The 21,818-nt window shown below is 45.5% G+C and overlaps 1 protein-coding gene across 17 annotated transcripts in view; it reads right to left on the bottom strand.

The window, feature by feature from the left end:
• Positions 1-21,818, bottom strand: part of LOC138491330 (E3 ubiquitin-protein ligase TRIM15-like) — a 362,853-nt gene that overhangs the window by 126,769 nt on the left and 214,266 nt on the right. For 7 of the 17 annotated variants that reach the window (XM_069617790.1, XM_069617800.1, XM_069617796.1 and 4 more), the window contains one exon: positions 9,643-9,675. The exons of 1 other annotated variant lie outside the window; for it this stretch is intronic. In XM_069617790.1, the coding sequence (XP_069473891.1) occupies positions 9,643-9,675 (33 nt within the window). Of the gene's footprint in view, positions 1-9,642; positions 9,676-20,896; positions 20,930-21,818 lie in introns of all 17 variants that reach the window. 9 more of the 17 variants (XM_069617789.1, XM_069617794.1, XM_069617793.1 and 6 more) reach the window with 2 other exon arrangements.

The following is a 21,818-nucleotide window of genomic DNA, read 5'->3' as shown; positions in this document are numbered from 1 at the left end:
ACAAAAGATCACAAGGCCTCAAATAGCTCATTCATACACTATAGATACATATATTGTTACTGAAGCGCCAACACCAGGCCTCAGAAGCTCTACATTTTATGCAGACACATAGAGACCTTTTTTAAGTGGATAGAAAGAGCTTGCTTATTGAGAATATTTGCTAGATACATATATTAAGGATGAATGTATTGTTGAATAGGCAAAAGATTGTTATGATGATGCATAGTCAGAAAAGTCCCTTCTCTAATGTCATGGACTAATTATGCCGGTAAGGTGGAAAATACGACGAGAAAGACCGAGAAAGGACAAGGTTGCAATTAGTATAAGTGCCAACTTTAATCAGTTAATATAAAAGAAGACTGGATACTGGACTAACATCAAGAATCTGATTAGGTAATAAGAACTAGCCAGGACCCAGTTAATGTAGGGATGTTTAATCAAATAAAGATAACCAACACGAGACAGGATCCTGGAATAGCCTCAGGAGACTGATGAGCTTTAGGTTGCACCCAGCACATTACAGAGTCAACCCATTCCTTCAGCCGTATCCTCAACTGGATCGTGGACCACAAGAGTAAAATCTCCATCCTCTCCAACTGACCATGCCCTTGGTCGGGCCACCACACCATCGCCTTCACCATGTCCCTGGATTCCAAACAACCTAAGTCTGTGCAAGGCCCACCTACTACCATGGCCCACAGCACACGCAACCTGACCTGCAACAAAATCACCCCCTTTCTCCACCAACCTATCCCCACCAGACAGGACACCACTGCCGTGGTCAGTCACTATAGTACCTTGCTACGTGAGACACTAGATCTCCCCCCCTAAAAGCCTGGAAAATCAAGAATCCTATGCGTCTTATCTCCTGATTTACCCCTGATCTTCAAGCCACTCAAGCCTCCAAAAGATCAGATGAAGCCACTTGACACAAAAACCCCACCACAGCCAACAAAACCCAGCTTGCCAAACTGTCCCTGAAGTACAAACATTTGATTCTTAACACCAAAGCAGCCACCTACAATGAGAGAATCACCAAAGCAACATCTAACTCATGTGAACTCTTCTCCATCCCCTGGGAATTACAAACCCCTATCTCCCCACCATTCTCCATCACAAAAGACAAACACCTGTTGAAATAGCATCCAAGACACCTTCACAGGTAAAATTACACAACTTCAAGCTAATATAAAAGCAAAACATAGATCCACTTCATCCACCCGATCTACAGCAACCATGGCCACAGACCAAAGAGAGCCCCCCCTTCCAATTCCAACCTGTAAGCACATCCACTAACACCATCTGTAGCCTCAAGCCATGACACTGCAAAGGTGACATTTGCCCAGCTGCCACTGTACAGGAATGTACAGAACCCTTACTTCCTCTCATCACCAATAACATTAACTCCCCATTTTACACCTGCACATTACTCAACACCTTGAAGGAATCTTGGATCTCTCCATTGCTCAAGAAACCTGGCCTTGACCCGGCCATTCCCACAAACTATCAATCTATAACCTATGGTACCTTACCTCCTTAAAATCATGGATAGAGTTGTTTATCTTCAAATTCAGTTATTCCTGCAAGACCACTACATCTTTGGTATGTGATAATCAGGCTTCCGCCCTAAGCAATGGACAAAAAAGCTCTCCTAGATTTAAAAAACCAGCTCAACTATGCCAACAACCAAGGCACCCTCTCTCTACTCCTACTGCTCAACCTCTCTGCAGCGTTCGTCCTGGTAGACCATATGATCCTTTGTCAGGCCCTCATCTCCTCTGCCCACTTCTGCCAGGAGGCTGCCAACTGGGTGGCCTCATTCATAGCTGACAGATCTTCATGAGTCTTCACTTGGGAGGCCACTGCCAACCCCATGTCTACATCATGCAAAGTCTACCCAACACTCTACAATATGTACACAAAGCCTTTGTGCAACCTCCTTGCATCTTGTAGTTCCTACACAAACTATGCTGATGACACTCAAATTATTTTTCCCCTCACTGGCGACCACTCCATGGACACTCTCCAAATTAACTCTATCTACAAAGCCATCCAAACCTGGATGGCCACACGTAGCCTGTACCTCAATGATGAAAAAACATAGCTTCTCCTGATTGGGCCTCCTGTTTGCCTGCCAAAACTACAGCACGCATACAAAACCTTCATCATTGACAGCCACAACATCCCGGTCGCCACCTCCATCAAGACATTAGGCGTGTACCCCTACTCCTCCCTGACATGAACTGCCAGGTTATCCACATCGCCTCATCCTCTGGCTATGCAACCAAGCTCATGAATGCCAGCAAACAATTCCTCTCAACCAAGAACCGACTGGAAAGTGCCCGTGCCCTGGAAGGGCCCAAACTGGACTACTGCAGCTCCCTATTATGTGGAACCACTGAATAAAAGTGGGGAAACTACCACCTTTCCAAAATAATGCCCTACGGGTAGCAGTGGAAATTGGTAAGCAAGACCACATTTCAGATGCCGGGACACTGCTCACTTGCTCCCGGTCAAGGACAGAATCAACTTTAAGATTTTTTCCATCTTCCACCACTGTTTCTCAAACGATGCCCCGCGATATTTGGCTGATAAAATAAAGAAATGCACCAATATTCGGCCCACAAGATCACTCTACAAATACTGCCTCGTCACGCTGAGGTTCAACCGATTAAGATCGGGGTGGTCCAGTGTCCTAGTCCGGGCACCTTCTCTCTGGAACAAACTCTCACCCCACCTGCGAGATGTACCGTTCTACAACATCTTTGGAAAACACCTCAAAACGTACCTTTTCAACTGACAATGTCTCCCCGTAACCTCCCTTTCCCCTCCTCGACCTTCTCTTTCTTCACTTGGCAACTAGCGTCTAGATGCCCATGGGCTTTGTGCACAGTAAACCAATGTACAAATAAAATTGATAATTATAATAAAACAAATATTTCTCAAGGAAGAAAAGCACCCTCTCACTGAGACATGTGGATACATTCACTCTAGACATGGCAGACACTCTCTACAGAAAGGACATTCTATCTAGAGACAAAGCTAACTCTCTCTGGAAATACAACACACTTTCCAAAGACAAAATTCTCTCATGTTAGAGAATAATGCACCATTAAAGAATCAGAGAGATTTCACAATTCTAACACAAAGTACGGCTTATAAAATCTAAAATAATAATACTAGACATACAGGATTTCAACTCAATTAAAAATTGAACCCGAAAACTGCAAGGGGCTTTACATCATCATGTTACATCTCAAGGTATACGTATTCAGTAGGAAAACACACAGGAAATAAACATGATTGCTAAACATACTGTAGTGCCAATTCCATCCAAGTATATTTTATCTGTGAACAAATGGTTACTTAGGGGACAGATTACACTTCCTAGCTGGAGCTTTACATTACCTCTAAAACCCTTCAGCTCCTATGGTCTGTCAAGTGAGGAAATGTATAAAAACACTAAATGAAAACCATGATAACAGCTTTGAAACAATTCTTCTGAGGGGTGATATAAATCAAATCATATTTCATGGACGGGAATATCCAGTACTCGCATTAAATTACTCAGAGGCTATAAAGCGTTTTTCGTCCTGAGTTGTAGACCAGGGCTGCAGCAGGATATTTGAGCAATTGAGGCATTTTAACTCATTCAATACATAAATTATCAGACAGGTCAAAATATGAGCAAAGTTGGATATTTAGCTGGGTACTTAGGTTTCACTTGTCTATCCTTGTGAGCAGGAGAGCTGAATGAAAACACAAACTGCCTTCAACCCAGAATACATTGTATGATTTCCAAAAAACTGGTAGACCACATGTTGAGGTAGGTGATCAGCGGAAAACGTGAGTGATCAAACTATTTAAAGGTGCAGTGACACCATCATGCCCATCAAAGTAGATTTGATCGAATTTGAAAAGATCTTATCTCACCATGCAATGCATAGTTATGAGATTATTTTATGTTGGAAAGTAAAGTACTATGGTTTTGGGAGAGCCCATCTCCTAAAAGGAAGACAAGATGGAAGTTAAGTTTACTTAAAACCTGAAACCTGATAACCACTTTTGATATGGTTGATACGGTTGATCACTCTATTCTTCTTTCCTCTCTTTCAAATATGGGCTTTCGGATTCGGTGTTAAATTAATTTCACTCCTAGCTCACAGGGCTTATCTTCTCTGTCTCTTAGCTGGTTATTCTTCTCCCACTCTTCCTCTCTTACATGGTGTTCCTCAAGGTTCGGTTCTTGGTCCTCATCTTTATTCTCTCTATGCCTCTCCTCTTGGTTCTATTGTTTCATCTTTCAGTTTTGCCTATCATTTGTACATTGATGATTTACAAATCTTTTGAATGTTTTCCTTCTTTAGCTGGTTCTATTCACTCTTCTTTGTCTGCTTGCTTTTTAATTTTCTCTGTATTTTTTTGTTAAGTGTCTCTATTGCCTTGCTCCTCCTTACCTTTCTCCTTTAGGCTCTTGTTACTCTCCTGCCTGTTCACTACATTCTAAATCTCTCTTTCTTCTAACTGTTCCTCCTGCCCCTTGTGCCCCCTCACCATACAGTTTTTTTGTTCTTTTGGATCCTAAGTATGTGAACTCTCCTCCTTTTTTACTACCCTCTATTTCGTCCTTTTCTTCTTTTAAGACTCATTCTTACTTATTGGTATGTTGGCTTTTGATTATTTGCTCACATGATCTGTACTGCTGATTCTTTTGTACAGCGCTTAGGTGTCAAGCGCTAAAGAAATTCGATAAAAATACAAATACAAATACCTGTTTTTGGGTGCAGGATGGCTTGCAGAGTGCAATGTATAAGATATTTTGGTTGGTATGTCTGTTGATTGTGTGGGTGATGAGTTTCAGTTTGTTATGAATGGTAGGATGGGGTCTTGAAGTGGATGGTCTAGTGTATTATGGAGAGTTCTGTGAATGCAATTTTCTGGGGTATTGGGAGCCAGTAGAGCTTGCAGAAAGCTGGGTGATGTGTGAATGTTTGAGCCAGTGTAGAATGAGCCTTGATGCTGCCTTCTGTATGGCTTGCAGGAGGAAAGTGTGTTGGAAGCCCAATGAGGATTGCGATTACGCAGTCCAGCTTGGAGAAACTAGAACGTGGACCGTGCCACGAAAGCCGGTATGTCAAAGGATGCATCTCTAGACCTGAAATCTGTTCTCTGCACTGAAAACATACGGAATAAGTTGTCAATCATTTTGGAAGTTTATGAAACGTGGGTATTAGATAATAATGCACCCTTTTTTACATACTGGTGATATGATATGATATGATTGGTTATTTATAACGCGCTTAATACCCACAGATTTCTAATCGCGGACCTGGGGATCGAACCTGTGGTGCTCTGTGTTGTCTTGCTGCCAAGGCGAGCACGTTGCCCATGAGCTATCCTCCCGAGGTGGCTTCAACAACTTAGTTTCCGGACTGGGTAGCAGTAAAATTGTAATTTACTTTGATATAATAGGATAAGGCATTTATAACACACCTGTACAGTAGTGTTTCTAGGCATCTCAAGACAAGGGAGGAAGATATGGGGAGGACAAGACAAACAATCCTACTAGGCCTTGTGCCATTCGGATCATGCAAGTATGACAATAGAAGTGCGGGGGAATCGAAAAGGAGAGGAAAGAGGGAAGTGCTATCAGGGAAGCGTGGATCTGAGTAAGTACAGCCAGGGCAGTGTGGCTATGGCTAAGTGCATGGAGGCACGGGGCTCTAGGGGTTACATTTGCAGCCCCTAAGCCCATGGTAGGCCGGGAGGCAGTGTAAAGGAAGACTGGTTGTGGAGCAGAGTGGTACCCAGTGAAACCCTGAGGTAACCAAGCAAAAAGTCGGCACAGCATGAAGCTAAGTTAGCAAGAGAACGAGAGAAGGCAGAGGAGAAAAGCAGGGTCTTGAGATGCTTCTGGAACTTCAGGTGGCCTGGCTCAAGTATAAGAGGGGCAGGGAGGCCGTTCCAGATGGAGGAACCTGCAGAGGAGAGAGATCTGAGAGATCTGCCCCCCACTCTCTGCCTGAAAAAGCATCTGACCCTCAGAGAGTTGGAGGTAGCTGAGTGAAGGGCTCTAGAAGGACGGAATTTTGGAATAGAGAATTGGGTATAGTTCAGGCTCCAGCCCCACAAAGCCTTGCGGATGATGTAGAGGGTCTTGAACTTGATCCTTGCGGCCACCTGGAGCCAGTGGATGGATTTTAGGGCTAGAGACATAAGGTGCCTGGGCTTGAGGCCAAGGATAAGTCTTGCAGTCCTTTTCTGAATTAGTTGCAGGCGCGAAGAGTAGAGGTAGATAGATTGGGAAACAGGCAGTTGCACTAGTCCAGCTTTTAGAGAACCAGGGCTCTGGAGACAGTGAACTTCTGGGGGAAAGTGAGAAAAGGTGGAATACCTCTAAGGAGGTAGAGCTAGAAGTTGGCCTTTTTGCAAGGTCTGTGATGTGAGGAGTAGAATGAGAGAGTGGAGTCGAAGATGACACCAAGGTTTTTTGCCACAGAGGAAGGTGAGGGTAGAGGGCCCAAGGAGGACACTCAGAGTGAGAGAGGCAAAGCGGAAGCAGGGGTCCCAATGAGAAGGATCTCTGTCTTACTGGCATTAAAGTAAAGATCGTTGGAAGCGCATCAATCCTAAAACATGGATAGACAGTCATGAATGAGCAAGGGAGGAGAGGAGGAGAGGCTGCTGAGGGAAGTCTGAAAGAGAGCTGAGCATCATAGGCATAACACTAAAAGTTCAAAGAGATGGTTGCGATCAGGTGGGCCAAAGGGGCCAGCTAGACATTGAATAGCCAGAGTGAGAGGATAGAGCCCTGGGTGACACTGCATGTGGTAAGAGAGCTGGTGGAGAGAAAGGACCCAAGTTGGATCTGGAAGGGATGGTGCAGGAAGTCAGCTACACCAGGGCCTGATCTGTGATGCCCATGTTCACGCAGAATTGGTTCATCAGGGTGGGGTGATTGACCATGTCGAAAGCAGAGGAAAGGTCAAGGAGGATAAGGACAGAGGGAGAGCTTGACTCGAGGTTAGAGAGCACATCTACACAGGTGTCCAGGAGAGAAGTTTCCATGCCTCTGGCTGCTCTGAAGCCAGAAGGATCGTCATTGAGGCAGCCAACAGATTCAGTGTGGAGGGTAAGCTGGGAGATGGCCAGCTTTTTCAGTAGTTTGCCCAGAGAAGGAGTGATAGAAATCGAGCAATAATTTGCCGGACATCTAAGAGTGGCAGTAGGCTTTTTTTAGGAGGGCATGCACACAGGAGTGCTTGAGGAAAGAGGCAAAAGATCCATTGGCAAAAGAGTGATTGCAGAAATCGGCCAAGGCTCTGGAGGAGCAGGGAGCACTTGTTTGGAAAACACCTTCATAGATTGGACTTGTTTAATGACATCCTCAGGTGTTGTCAGAGCGAAGGAGGAAAAAGGAAGAGGAGAGTGAGAGACAGGCAAAAGGGGCCAGCATGAGGTAGAAGGAGAGGAAGAGGACAGCGAGGACAGTTTTATGGGTCAAATGAGAGGCCAGAGCTGTGCAGAGGGCCTGAGAGGGAACAGGAGAGGCAGAGACTGGCGTAAGATTGGCCAGCTCCTTGCAAAATGAAAGAGTTTGGCCCTGTTTTTAGAGGCCACAGAGATGTGGGCTTGGATGTCGACCCTCTTCTTGCAGAGGACAGAGACTCTGTATTGCCTTTGGAGCAGGCATCAGGCTAGTTTGTCAGAGGATATGCCCGAAGCCCTCCATTTCCTCTCAGCCACCCTTCACTTACATTTCAGGGTGGTGAGGTCGAGTCGTACCAAGAGTTGTGATTGGAGGTAGGCTTCAGGCGGATTCTTGTGACAGGGGCAAGGATGTCCAAAGTGTTGGAGATGGAAAGATGCATGTTAGAGAGGGCTATGTCAGAGTGTGAGACAGCCGCAGTAGTAGGAGGACCAGAGAAAGTAGAGACGAAGGCATCCACTGACACTCGCTTTGTGGGCCGAATGACAGAGAAGAAAGTTGCCAGTGATGGGGTAGGCTTTGCTTGAGGGGCAAGAAAGTGTTAAGTCCAAGAGAGAGGGGTGGTGAGATTGCGGAAAAGCCCAGAGGAGGGATTAGAAGCATTCAGGTGGATGTTGAGGTCTCTGAGGAGGAAAAGTTGGGAGGTCGAGCCAAGGAGAAAAGAGGAGAGGTCATCCCATTCTGAGAGGAAGAGGGTGACCTGGCCAGGTGGCTTGTTGATGGTGGCCACAGTCAGAGAGAGGGGAGGAGAGATAGAGAGCCTGCAGACTAGGCATTCAAATGAAGAGTAGGCCTGCATAGGAATGACAGAATCAGGGACCCATTCCAGAAAGATCAGGGCCACTCCACCTGGGGGCTGGTTTGTTGAGGGCTCTGAGAGGATCTTGTAGTCCTCAGGGAGGAGAGTGTCAACACACATGACAGAGCTGGCCGTGAACCATGTCTCAGTGAGAGCAAGAACATCAAAGTCAACGACTTTGAGGAGGTGGCAGATGTCAGAGGAACGTTTGACAGCAGAGCAAGAGTTGAGAGTAGCTAAATGGAGCAGGTTGCCACATTTGAAACAATTCTGGGGTGGGGTGCAGGAATGAGGTACACCCAGTGGAGGAGGTAGGAGGGGTCGATAGTGGGCATAGGTAGTAGACAGAGGTGGCATAGGGGCCAGAGTGGAGGAGAAGGGTGGGTGCCAGAGAGATGGCAGAGGAGGAAGAAGGTGGCAGAGGTGCAAGAGAGGTATTACACGGAGTGGCAAGAGAAGGGAGTAAATTGATGAGATGCGAGAGACGCCTATCAAGAACGAAGAGATTGGGCTGAGAGCACGCAAGCATGACAGTACTCTTTAGAAAGACATTGATGATGGTCTTGGAGGGGCTGAAGGGTGTCATGAGGACCTCCACCTGCGTGCCACCATTAATGGGAGAAGAGGAGGAAGGAAAGAGAACAGAGACCATATGAAAGGTCGATAGGTATGAAGAGGGGATGACAAAGAGGATGTCGCTGAGAGTCTGTCTGGAGCCAGCGCTGATGTGGGTATCAGCGATAGGGAGGCCTGGGTTGGAGACCAGGATATCCCTCTGGAATTTGTCCTTCCAGACTTAGTGACAGGGAAAAGATAGGAGATAAGAGTAGCAGTTAGAGAAGATGGAAGATATTGAGAGCACCCTCGAGGGTGCGAGAAGGCAAGAGAGGAGAGTGAGGGAGAAAAAGAAGAACATCCCAAACCTGCACACCACAGGAAGCGCCGGAGGAATAGGGCTCACACAGACGAAAGCACACAGAAGTCAACAAGCAGACAACACACCACAGGGGAACACAGGAGAAGTGTGGGCGGAGGACAGTGGGGGAGGGGGATAGCACATTGCAAAAACACCCAGATTCAATTTTCCTAAAAGGAGGGGAAAAAAGGAGGGAAAAAAAAGGCCTAGTTTTAACACAACAACAATGAAAAATATTGTGCACTATATTTTGATGCTCCAATAACTAAACAGTATTGTCTGCTGGGATGTATCCCTCCACTCTCCATGATAATGGCATATATGTAATAAAGAGCAAGAGCTTAGGTTCTGTTGGTGAGAGAGACACAAACATGATTTATAATGACTGACTTGTGTAAAAAAGGGATATCATAACTTTTTTTCAAAGCACATTCTTACCATCATCCTTTCCATCATTTTCACTGCCATTTCCTACAAAGGAAGAAGAAAGATAATGGGCCTCATTACACGGACGGCGATAAGGGTTAACGGTCACCGTTAATGGCAACGGTGACCGTTAACCCTTACCGCCGTACTATGAGGTCCCTTTGCGGGTTGGAGGATTTAACGCCTGCTTCTTGCAGGCGTTAAAATCCAACCCGCTAAGGGACCTCGGAGCTAATTACGGCACCGCAAAATTGCGGTGCCGTAATTAGCGCCTTCCCCATTTCCATAGAGCCCTATGGGGCAGAAATGGGAATGGGGAAGGGTAATGGCGGAAAGGGGATTTACCGCCCCTCCAACCTTGGAATGGGGCGGTAAATCCCCTTTCCGCCAAGGCGGTGCCGGTATTTTACCGGTATGAGCCATGGCGCTAATAGCGCCATGGCTCACCGCCTACCGTGTAATGAGGCCCAATGTCAGAAAGAAAATCGGTAACATGTTGTTGAGCACTGATCCAGAACCTATAATGAGCACTCTATCAATTAAGAACTCATGAACACAGATATTGATGTAAGAGCCTCAAGGGAAATGAGGGCAATAACAACCTCTAGTCCAAAGGATGGAAGTCTCAAATCCAAATATGATAGATCCCATTGTACAAGCTGTGTATATCCCCAGTTCATCCTCTGAACTCTAGTTTGTGTATTCTGTTGCATTTGGGCAAAGTGATGCAGCAACATGTTAATTTTGGACAACAACCATTTCCCAACTTCATGTAACCCCACTGTCAGATTGTGTTGCAGGTCACGAGCAAACAGCACTCAGCAATAGCTCTCCGAAAAACCTGAGCATAATAATGTAATGTCCTGCTCTAAACCTGGCCAGTATCCTGGAGATGATAGAGCAACACAATGCAGAACATTTAATCCATCAACATTTGTAAAAAGAATTAGACATAGGGCCTCATCAGGGCATGGGGGCGGAGTAGTAAAAATGAGGTGGTAATGCTTTTACTGCTGCATTACCACTCAGCCCAATCTGGAGTATGAGTGGAAAGTAGCAGATTTACCTCCAACTTTCTGCCCATTTGCAGCGCTTTTACTGCTGCGCTGTTATTGTCAGCGGTATTAGCACCAATACTGCCCCATAGAGTCATATGGACTCTTAATAAAATGGGGCGTAGAAGCCTTACCACAACTCGGGATGCAGTGCTAACAGTGCCGGATCGAGTTGCAGTAACAATATTTGCAATGGCGTTATGCCGTCAGATTTCCCACCGGGATACCGCCAAACCTCTGATGAGGCCCATAGTGTCATGTGTCAGCTACCTCTAGGGTATACATACGTTTTGAAACCTCAATATACAGCATTTGGATCATAGGCAGGGATATATGTGAACATCTGGGTGATCAGATTTGTGAATAGCATGCATATAATGCTTGATATGCATACTTACATATAGATTGGCAAGGGCCAGTTTAGAACAGAAAGGTTTATATAGATAGTAATCTACTAAGGTAATGCATTTACTAAGAGTACATATCTTATCATTGAGGTGGCAACACAAGACCTCAAGTACGCCATGCATTCACTTACAGATACATATTTGATTATTGAATCACTTACAAAAGATCACAAGGCCTCAAATAGCTCATTCATACACTATAGATACATATATTGTTACTGAAGCGCCAACACCAGGCCTCAGAAGCTCTACATTTTATGCAGACACATAGAGACCTTTTTTAAGTGGATAGAAAGAGCTTGCTTAATGAGAATATTTGCTAGATACATATATTAAGGATGAATGTATTGGTGAATAGGCAAAAGATTGTTATGATGATGCATAGTCAGAAAAGTCCCTTCTCTAATGTCATGGACTAATTATGCCGGTAAGATGGAAAATACGACGAGAAAGACCGAGAAAGGACAAGGTTGCAATTAGTATAAGTGCCAACTTTAATCAGTTAATATAAAAGAAGACTGGATACTGGACTAACATCAAGAATCTGATTAGGTAATAAGAACTAGCCAGGACCCAGTTAATGTAGGGATGTTTAATCAAATAAAGATAACCAACACGAGACAGGATCCTGGAATAGCCTCAGGAGACTGATGAGCTTTAGGTTGCACCCAGCACATTACAGAGTCAACCCATTCCTTCAGCCGTATCCTCAACTGGATCGTGGACCACAAGAGTAAAATCTCCATCCTCTCCAACTGACCATGCCCTTGGTCGGGCCACCACACCATCGCCTTCACCATGTCCCTGGATTCCAAACACGCTAAGTCTGTGCAAGGCCCACCTACTACCATGGCCCACAGCACACGCAACCTGACCTGCAACAAAATCACCCCCTTTCTCCACCAACCTATCCCCACCAGACAGGACACCACTGCCGTGGTCAGTCACTATAGTACCTTGCTACGTGAGACACTAGATCTCCCCCCCTAAAAGCCTGGAAAATCAACAATCCTATGCGTCTTATCTCCTGATTTACCCCTGATCTTCAAGCCACTCAAGCCTCCAAAAGATCAGATGAAGCCACTTGACACAAAAACCCCACCACAGCCAACAAAACCCAGCTTGCCAAACTGTCCCTGAAGTACAAACATTTGATTCTTAACACCAAAGCAGCCACCTACAATGAGAGAATCACCAAAGCAACATCTAACTCATGTGAACTCTTCTCCATCCCCTGGGAATTACAAACCCCTATCTCCCCACCATTCTCCATCACAAAAGACAAACACCTGTTGAAATAGCATCCAAGACACCTTCACAGGTAAAATTACACAACTTCAAGCTAATATAAAAGCAAAACATAGATCCACTTCATCCACCCGATCTACAGCAACCATGGCCACAGACCAAAGAGAGCCCCCCCTTCCAATTCCAACCTGTAAGCACATCCACTAACACCATCTGTAGCCTCAAGCCATGACACTGCAAAGGTGACATTTGCCCAGCTGCCACTGTACAGGAATGTACAGAACCCTTACTTCCTCTCATCACCAATAACATTAACTCCCCATTTTACACCTGCACATTACTCAACACCTTGAAGGAATCTTGGATCTCTCCATTGCTCAAGAAACCTGGCCTTGACCCGGCCATTCCCACAAACTATCAATCTATAACCTATGGTACCTTACCTCCTTAAAATCATGGATAGAGTTGTTTATCTTCAAATTCAGTTATTCCTGCAAGACCACTACATCTTTGGTATGTGATAATCAGGCTTCCGCCCTAAGCAATGGACAAAAAAGCTCTCCTAGATTTAAAAAACCAGCTCAACTATGCCAACAACCAAGGCACCCTCTCTCTACTCCTACTGCTCGACCTCTCTGCAGCGTTCGTCCTGGTAGACCATATGATCCTTTGTCAGGCCCTCATCTCCTCTGCCCACTTCTGCCAGGAGGCTGCCAACTGGGTGGCCTCATTCATAGCTGACAGATCTTCATGAGTCTTCACTTGGGAGGCCACTGCCAACCCCATGTCTACATCATGCAAAGTCTACCCAACACTCTACAATATGTACACAAAGCCTTTGTGCAACCTCCTTGCATCTTGTAGTTCCTACACAAACTATGCTGATGACACTCAAATTATTTTTCCCCTCACTGGCGACCACTCCATGGACACTCTCCAAATTAACTCTATCTACAAAGCCATCCAAACCTGGATGGCCACACGTAGCCTGTACCTCAATGATGAAAAAACATAGCTTCTCCTGATTGGGCCTCCTGTTTGCCTGCCAAAACTACAGCACGCATTCAAAACCTTCATCATTGACAGCCACAACATCCCGGTCGCCACCTCCATCAAGACATTAGGCGTGTACCCCTACTCCTCCCTGACATGAACTGCCAGGTTATCCACATCGCCTCATCCTCTGGCTATGCAACCAAGCTCATGAATGCCAGCAAACAATTCCTCTCAACCAAGAACCGACTGGAAAGTGCCCGTGCCCTGGAAGGGCCCAAACTGGACTACTGCAGCTCCCTATTATGTGGAACCACTGAATAAAAGTGGGGAAACTACCACCTTTCCAAAATAATGCCCTACGGGTAGCAGTGGAAATTGGTAAGCAAGACCACATTTCAGATCCCGGGACACTGCTCACTTGCTCCCGGTCAAGGACAGAATCAACTTTAAGATTTTTTCCATCTTCCACCACTGTTTCTCAAACGATGCCCCGCGATATTTGGCTGATAAAATAAAGAAATGCACCAATATTCGGCCCACAAGATCACTCTACAAATACTGCCTCGTCACGCTGAGGTTCAACCGATTAAGATCGGGGTGGTCCAGCGTCCTAGTCCGGGCACCTTCTCTCTGGAACAAACTCTCACCCCACCTGCGAGATGTACCGTTCTACAACATCTTTGGAAAACACCTCAAAACGTACCTTTTCAACTGACAATGTCTCCCCGTAACCTCCCTTTCCCCTCCTCGACCTTCTCTTTCTTCACTTGGCAACTAGCGTCTAGATGCCCATGGGCTTTGTGCACAGTAAACCAATGTACAAATAAAATTGATAATTATAATAAAACAAATATTTCTCAAGGAAGAAAAGCACCCTCTCGCTGAGACATGTGGATACATTCACTCTAGACATGGCAGACACTCTCTACAGAAAGGACATTCTATCTAGAGACAAAGCTAACTCTCTCTGGAAATACAACACACTTTCCAAAGACAAAATTCTCTCATGTTAGAGAATAATGCACCATTAAAGAATCAGAGAGATTTCACAATTCTAACACAAAGTACGGATTATAAAACTAAAATAATAATACTAGACATACAGGATTTCAACTCAATTAAAAATTGAACCCGAAAACTGCAAGGGGCTTTACATCATCATGTTACATCTCAAGGTATACGTATTCAGTAGGAAAACACACAGGATATAAACATGATTGCTAAACATACTGTAGTGCCAATTCCATCCAAGTATATTTTATCTGTGAACAAATGGTTACTTAGGGGACAGATTACACTTCCTAGCTGGAGCTTTACATTACCTCTAAAACCCTTCAGCTCCTATGGTCTGTCAAGTGAGGAAATGTATAAAAACACTAAATGAAAACCATGATACCAGCTTTGAAACAATTCTTCTGAGGGGTGATATAAATCAAATCATATTTAATGGACGGGAATATTCAGTACTCGCATTAAATTACTCAGAGGCTATAAAGCGTTTTTCGTCCTGAGTTGCAGACCAGGGCTGCAGCAGGATATTTGAGCAATTGAGGCATTTTAACTCATTCAATACATAAATTATCAGACAGGTCAAAATATGAGCAAAGTTGGATATTTAGCTGGGTACTTAGGTTTCACTTGTCTATCCTTGTGAGCAGGAGAGCTGAATGAAAACACAAACTGCCTTCAACCCAGAATACATTGTATGATTTCCAAAAAACTGGTAGACCACATGTTGAGGTAGGTGATCAGCGGAAAACGTGAGTGATCAAACTATTTAAAGGTGCAGTGACACCTTCATGCCCATCAAAGTAGATTTGATCGAATTTGAAAAGATCTTATCTCACCATGCAATGCATAGTTATGAGATTATTTTATGTTGGAAAGTAAAGTACTATGGTTTTGGGAGAGCCCATCTCCTAAAAGGAAGACAAGATGGAAGTTAAGTTTACTTAAAACCTGAAACCTGATAACCACTTTTGATATGGTTGATACGGTTGATCACTCTATTCTTCTTTCCTCTCTTTCAAATATGGGCTTTCGGATTCAGTGTTAAATTAATTTCACTCCTAGCTCACAGGGCTTATCTTCTCTGTCTCTTAGCTGGTTATTCTTCTCCCACTCTTCCTCTCTTACATGGTGTTCCTCAAGGTTCGGTTCTTGGTCCTCATCTTTATTCTCTCTATGCCTCTCCTCTTGGTTCTATTGTTTCATCTTTCAGTTTTGCCTATCATTTGTACATTGATGATTTACAAATCTTTTGTATGTTTTCCTTCTTTAGCTGGTTCTATTCACTCTTCTTTGTCTGCTTGCTTTTTAATTTTCTCTGTATTTTTTTGTTAAGTGTCTCTATGGCCTTGCTCCTCCTTACCTTTCTCCTTTAGGCTCTTGTTACTCTCCTGCCTGTACACTACATTCTAAATCTCTCTTTCTTCTAACTGTTCCTCCTGCCCCTTGTGCCCCCTCACCATACAGTTTTTTTGTTCTTTTGGATCCTAAGTATGTGAACTCTCCTCCTTTTTTACTACCCTCTATTTCGTCCTTTTCTTCTTTTAAGACTCATTCTTACTTATTGGTATGTTGGCTTTTGATTATTTGCTCACATGATCTGTACTGCTGATTCTTTTGTACAGCGCTTAGGTGTCAAGCGCTAAACAAATTCGATAAAAATACAAATACAAATACCTGTTTTTGGGTGCAGGATGGCTTGCAGAGTGCAATGTATAAGATATTTTGGTTGGTATGTCTGTTGATTGTGTGGGTGATGAGTTTCAGTTTGTTATGAATGGTAGGATGGGGTCTTGAAGTGGATGGTCTAGTGTATTATGGAGAGTTCTGTGAATGCAATTTTCTGGGGTATTGGGAGCCAGTAGAGCTTGCAGAAAGCTGGGTGATGTGTGAATGTTTGAGCCAGTGTAGAATGAGCCTTGATGCTGCCTTCTGTATGGCTTGCAGGAGGAAAGTGTGTTGGAAGCCCAATGAGGATTGCGATTACGCAGTCCAGCTTGGAGAAACTAGAACGTGGACCGTGCCACGAAAGCCGGTATGTCAAAGGATGCATCTCTAGACCTGAAATCTGTTCTCTGCACTGAAAACATACGGAATAAGTTGTCAATCATTTTGGAAGTTTATGAAACGTGGGTATTAGATAATAATGCACCCTTTTTTACATACTGGTGATATGATATGATATGATATGATTAGTTATTTATAACGCACTTAATACCCACAGATTTCTAATCGCGGACCTGGGGATCGAACCTGTGGTGCTCCGTGTTGTCTTGCTGCCAAGGCGAGCACGTTGCCCATGAGCTATCCTCCCGAGGTGGCTTCAACAACTTAGTTTCCGGACTGGGTAGCAGTAAAATTGTAATTTACTTTGATATAATAGGATAAGGCATTTATAACACACCTGTACAGTAGTGTTTCTAGGCATCTCAAGACAAGGGAGGAAGATATGGGGAGGACAAGACAAACAATCCTACTAGGCCTTGTGCCATTCGGATCATGCAAGTATGACAATAGAAGTGCGGGGGAATCGAAAAGGAGAGGAAAGAGGGAAGTGCTATCAGGGAAGCGTGGATCTGAGTAAGTACAGCCAGGGCAGTGTGGCTATGGCTAAGTGCATGGAGGCACGGGGCTCTAGGGGTTACATTTGCAGCCCCTAAGCCCATGGTAGGCCAGGAGGCAGTGTAAAGGAAGACTGGTTGTGGAGCAGAGTGGTACCCAGTGAAACCCTGAGGTAACCAAGCAAAAAGTCGGCACAGCATGAAGCTAAGTTAGCAAGAGAACGAGAGAAGGCAGAGGAGAAAAGCAGGGTCTTGAGATGCTTCTGGAACTTCAGGTGGCCTGGCTCAAGTATAAGAGGGGCAGGGAGGCCGTTCCAGATGGAGGAACCTGCAGAGGAGAGAGATCTGAGAGATCTGCCCCCCACTCTCTGCCTGAAAAAGCATCTGACCCTCAGAGAGTTGGAGGTAGCTGAGTGAAGGGCTCTAGAAGGACGGAATTTTGGAATAGAGAATTGGGTATAGTTCGGGCTCCAGCCCCACAAAGCCTTGCGGATGATGTAGAGGGTCTTGAACTTGATCCTTGCGGCCACCGGGAGCCAGTGGAGGGATTTTAGGGCTAGAGACATAAGGTGCCTGGGCTTGAGGCCAAAGATAAGTCTTGCAGTCCTGTTCTGAATTAGTTGCAGGCGCGAAGAGTAGAGGTAGATAGATTGGGAAACAGGCAGTTGCACTAGTCCAGCTTTTAGAGAACCAGGGCTCTGGAGACAGTGAACTTCTGGGGGAAAGTGAGAAAAGGTGGAATACCTCTAAGGAGGTAGAGCTAGAAGTGGGCCTTTTTGCAAGGTCTGTGATGTGAGGAGTAGAATGAGAGAGTGGAGTCGAAGATGACACCAAGGTTTTTTGCCACAGAGGAAGGTGAGGGTAGAGGGCCCAAGGAGGACACTCAGAGTGAGAGAGGCAAAGCAGAAGCAGGGGTCCCAATGAGAAGGATCTCTGTTTTACTGGCATTAAAGTAAAGATCGTTGGAAGCGCATCAATCCTAAAACATGGATAGACAGTCATGAATGAGCAAGGGAGGAGAGGAGGAGAGGCTGCTGAGGGAAGTCTGAAAGAGAGCTGAGCATCATAGGCATAACACTAAAAGTTCAAAGAGATGGTTGCGATCAGGTGGGCCAAAGGGGCCAGCTAGACATTGAATAGCCAGAGTGAGAGGATAGAGCCCTGGGTGACACTGCATGTGGTAAGAGAGCTGGTGGAGAGAAAGGACCCAAGTTGGATCTGGAAGGGATGGTACAGGAAGTCAGCTACACCAGGGCCTGATCTGTGATGCCCATGTTCACGCAGAATTGGTTCATCAGGGTGGGGTGATTGACCATGTCGAAAGCAGAGGAAAGGTCAAGGAGGATAAGGACAGAGGGAGAGCTGGACTCGAGGTTAGAGAGCACATCTACACAGGTGTTCAGGAGAGAAGTTTCCATGCCTCTGGCTGCTCTGAAGCCAGAAGGATCGTCATTGAGGCAGCCAACAGATTCAGTGTGGAGGGTAAGCTGGGAGATGGCCAGCTTTTTCAGTAGTTTGCCCAGAGAAGGAGTGATAGAAATCGAGCAATAATTTGCCGGACATCTAAGAGTGGCAGTAGGCTTTTTTTAGGAGGGCATGCACACAGGAGTGCTTGAGGAAAGAGGCAAAAGATCCATTGGCAAAAGAGTGATTGCAGAAATCGGCCAAGGCTCTGGAGGAGCAGGGAGCACTTGTTTGGAAAACACCTTCATAGATTGGACTTGTCTAATGACATCCTCAGGTGTTGTCAGAGCGAAGGAGGAAAAAGGAAGAGGAGAGTGAGAGACAGGCAAAAGGGGCCAGCATGAGGTAGAAGGAGAGGAAGAGGACAGCGAGGACAGTTTTATGGGTCAAATGAGAGGCCAGAGCTGTGCAGAGGGCCTGAGAGGGAACAGGAGAGGCGGAGACTGGCGTAAGATTGGCCAGCTCCTTGCAAAATGAAAGAGTTTGGCCCTGTTTTTAGAGGCCACAGAGATGTGGGCTTGGATGTCGACCCTCTTCTTGCATAGGACAGAGACTCTGTATTGCCTTTGGAGCAGGCATCAGGCTAGTTTGTCAGAGGATATGCCCAAAGCCCTCCATTTCCTCTCAGCCACCCTTCACTTACATTTCAGGGTGGTGAGGTCGAGTCGTACCAAGAGTTGTGATTGGAGGTAGGCTTCAGGCGGATTCTTGTGACAGGGGCAAGAATGTCCAAAGTGTTGGAGATGGAAAGATGCATGTTAGAGAGGGCTATGTCAGAGTGTGAGACAGCCGCAGTAGTAGGAGGACCAGAGAAAGTAGAGACGAAGGCATCCACTGACACTCGCTTCGTGGGCCGAATGACAGAGAAGAAAGTTGCCAGTGATGGGGTAGGCTTTGCTTGAGGGGCAAGAAAGTGTTAAGTCCAAGAGAGAGGGGTGGTGAGATTGCGGAAAAGCCCAGAGGAGGGATTAGAAGCATTCAGGTGGATGTTGAGGTCTCTGAGGAGGAAAAGTTGGGAGGTCGAGCCAAGGAGAAAAGAGGAGAGGTCATCCCATTCTGAGAGGAAGAGGGTGACCTTGCCAGGTGGCTTGTAGATGGTGGCCACAGTCAGAGAGAGGGGAGGAGAGATAGAGAGCCTGCAGAGTAGGCATTCAAATGAAGAGTAGGCCTGCATAGGAATGACAGAATCAGGGACCCATTCCAGATAGATCAGGGCCACTCCACCTGGGGGCTGGTTAGTTGAGGGCTCTGAGAGGATCTTGTAGTCCTCAGGGAGGAGAGTGTCAACACACATGACAGAGCTGGCCGTGAACCATGTCTCAGTGAGAGCAAGGACATCAAGGTCAACGACTTTGAGGAGGTGGCAGATGTCAGAGGAACGTTTGACAGCAGAGCAAGAGTTGAGAGTAGCTAAATGGAGCAGGTTGCCACATTTGAAACAATTCTGGGGTGGGGTGCAGGAATGAGGTACACCCAGTGGAGGAGGTAGGAGGGGTCGATAGTGGGCATAGGTAGTAGACAGAGGTGGCATAGGGGCCAGAGTGGAGGAGAAGGGTGGGTGCCAGAGAGATGGCAGAGGAGGAAGAAGGTGGCAGAGGTGCAAGAGAGGTATTACAAGGAGTGGCAAGAGAAGGGAGTAAATTGATGAGATGCGAGAGACGCCTATCAAGAACGAAGAGATTGGGCTGAGAGCACGCAAGCATGACAGTACTCTTTAGAAAGACATTGATGATGGTCTTGGAGGGGCTGAAGGGTGTCATGAGGACCTCCACCTGCGTGCCACCATTAATGGGAGAAGAGGAGGAAGGAAAGAGAACAGAGACCATACGAAAGGTCGATAGGTATGAAGAGGGGATGACAAAGAGGATGTCGCTGAGAGTCTGTCTGGAGCCAGCGCTGATGTGGGTATCAGCGATAGGGAGGCCTGGGTTGGAGACCAGGATATCCCTCTGGAATTTGTCCTTCCAGACTTAGTGACAGGGAAAAGATAGGAGATAAGAGTAGCAGTTAGAGAAGATGGAAGATATTGAGAGCACCCTCGAGGGTGCGAGGAGGCAAGAGAGGAGAGTGAGGGAGAAAAAGAAGAACATCCCAAACCTGCACAGCACAGGAAGCGCCGGAGGAATAGGGCTCACACAGACGAAAGCACACAGAAGTCAACAAGCAGACAACACACCACAGGGGAACACAGGAGAAGTGTGGGCGGAGGACAGTGGGGGAGGGGGATAGCACATTGCAAAAACACCCACATTCAATTTTCTTAAAAGGAGGGGAAAAAAGGAGGGAAAAAAAGGCCTAGTTTTAACACAACAGCAATGAAAAATATTGTGCACTATATTTTGATGCTCCAATAACTAAACAGTATTGTCTGCTGGGATGTATCCCTCCACTCTCCATGATAATGGCATATATGTAATAAAGAGCAAGAGCTTAGGTTCTGTTGGTGAGAGAGACACAAACATGATTTATAATGACTGACTTGTGTAAAAAAGGGATATCATAACTTTTTTTCAAAGCACATTCTTACCATCATCCTTTCCATCATTTTCACTGCCATTTCCTACAAAGGAAGAAGAAAGATAATGTCAGAAAGAAAATCGGTAACATGTTGTTGAGCACTGATCCAGAACCTATAATGAGCACTCTATCAATTAAGAACTCATGAACACAGATATTGATGTAAGAGCCACAAGGGAAATAAGGGCAATAACAACCTCTAGTCGAAAGGATGGAAGTCTCAAATCCAAATATGACAGATCCCATTGTACAAGCTGTGTATATCCCCAGTTCATCCTCTGAACTCTAGTTTGTGTATTCTGTTGCATTTTGGCAAAGTGATGCAGCAACATGTTAATTTTGGACAACAACCATTTCCCAACTTCATGTAACCCCACTGTCAGATTGTGTTGCAGGTCACGAGCAAACAGCACTCAGCAATAGCTCTCCGAAAAACCTGAGCATAATAATGTAATGTCCTGCTCTAAACCTGGCCAGTATCCTGGAGATGATAGAGCAACACAATGCAGAACATTTAATCCATCAACATTTGTAAAAAGAATTAGACATAGGGCCTCATCAGGGCATGGGGGCGGAGTAGTAAAAATGAGGTGGTAATGCTTTTACTGCTGCATTATCACTCAGCCCAATCTGGAGTATGAGTGGAAAGTAGCAGATTTACCTCCAACTTTCTGCCCATTTGCAGCGCTTTTACTGCTGCGCTGTTATTGTCAGCGGTATTAGCACCAATACTGCCCCATAGAGTCATATGGACTCTTAATAAAATGGGGCGTAGAAGCCTTACCACAACTCGGGATGCAGTGCTAACAGTGCCGGATCGAGTTGCAGTAACAATATTTGCAATGGCGTTATGCCGTCAGATTTCCCACCGGGATACCGCCAAACCTCTGATGAGGCCCATAGTGTCATGTGTCAGCTACCTCTAGGGTATA

Source organism: Ambystoma mexicanum, chromosome 10 (assembly GCF_040938575.1).
Source record: "Ambystoma mexicanum isolate Mex_15411 chromosome 10, UKY_AmexF1_1, whole genome shotgun sequence".
Classification (NCBI taxonomy): Eukaryota; Metazoa; Chordata; class Amphibia; order Caudata; family Ambystomatidae; genus Ambystoma; species Ambystoma mexicanum.
Note: the sequence above shows the minus strand (reverse complement) of the source record. Positions and strands in the feature narration are given on the sequence as shown.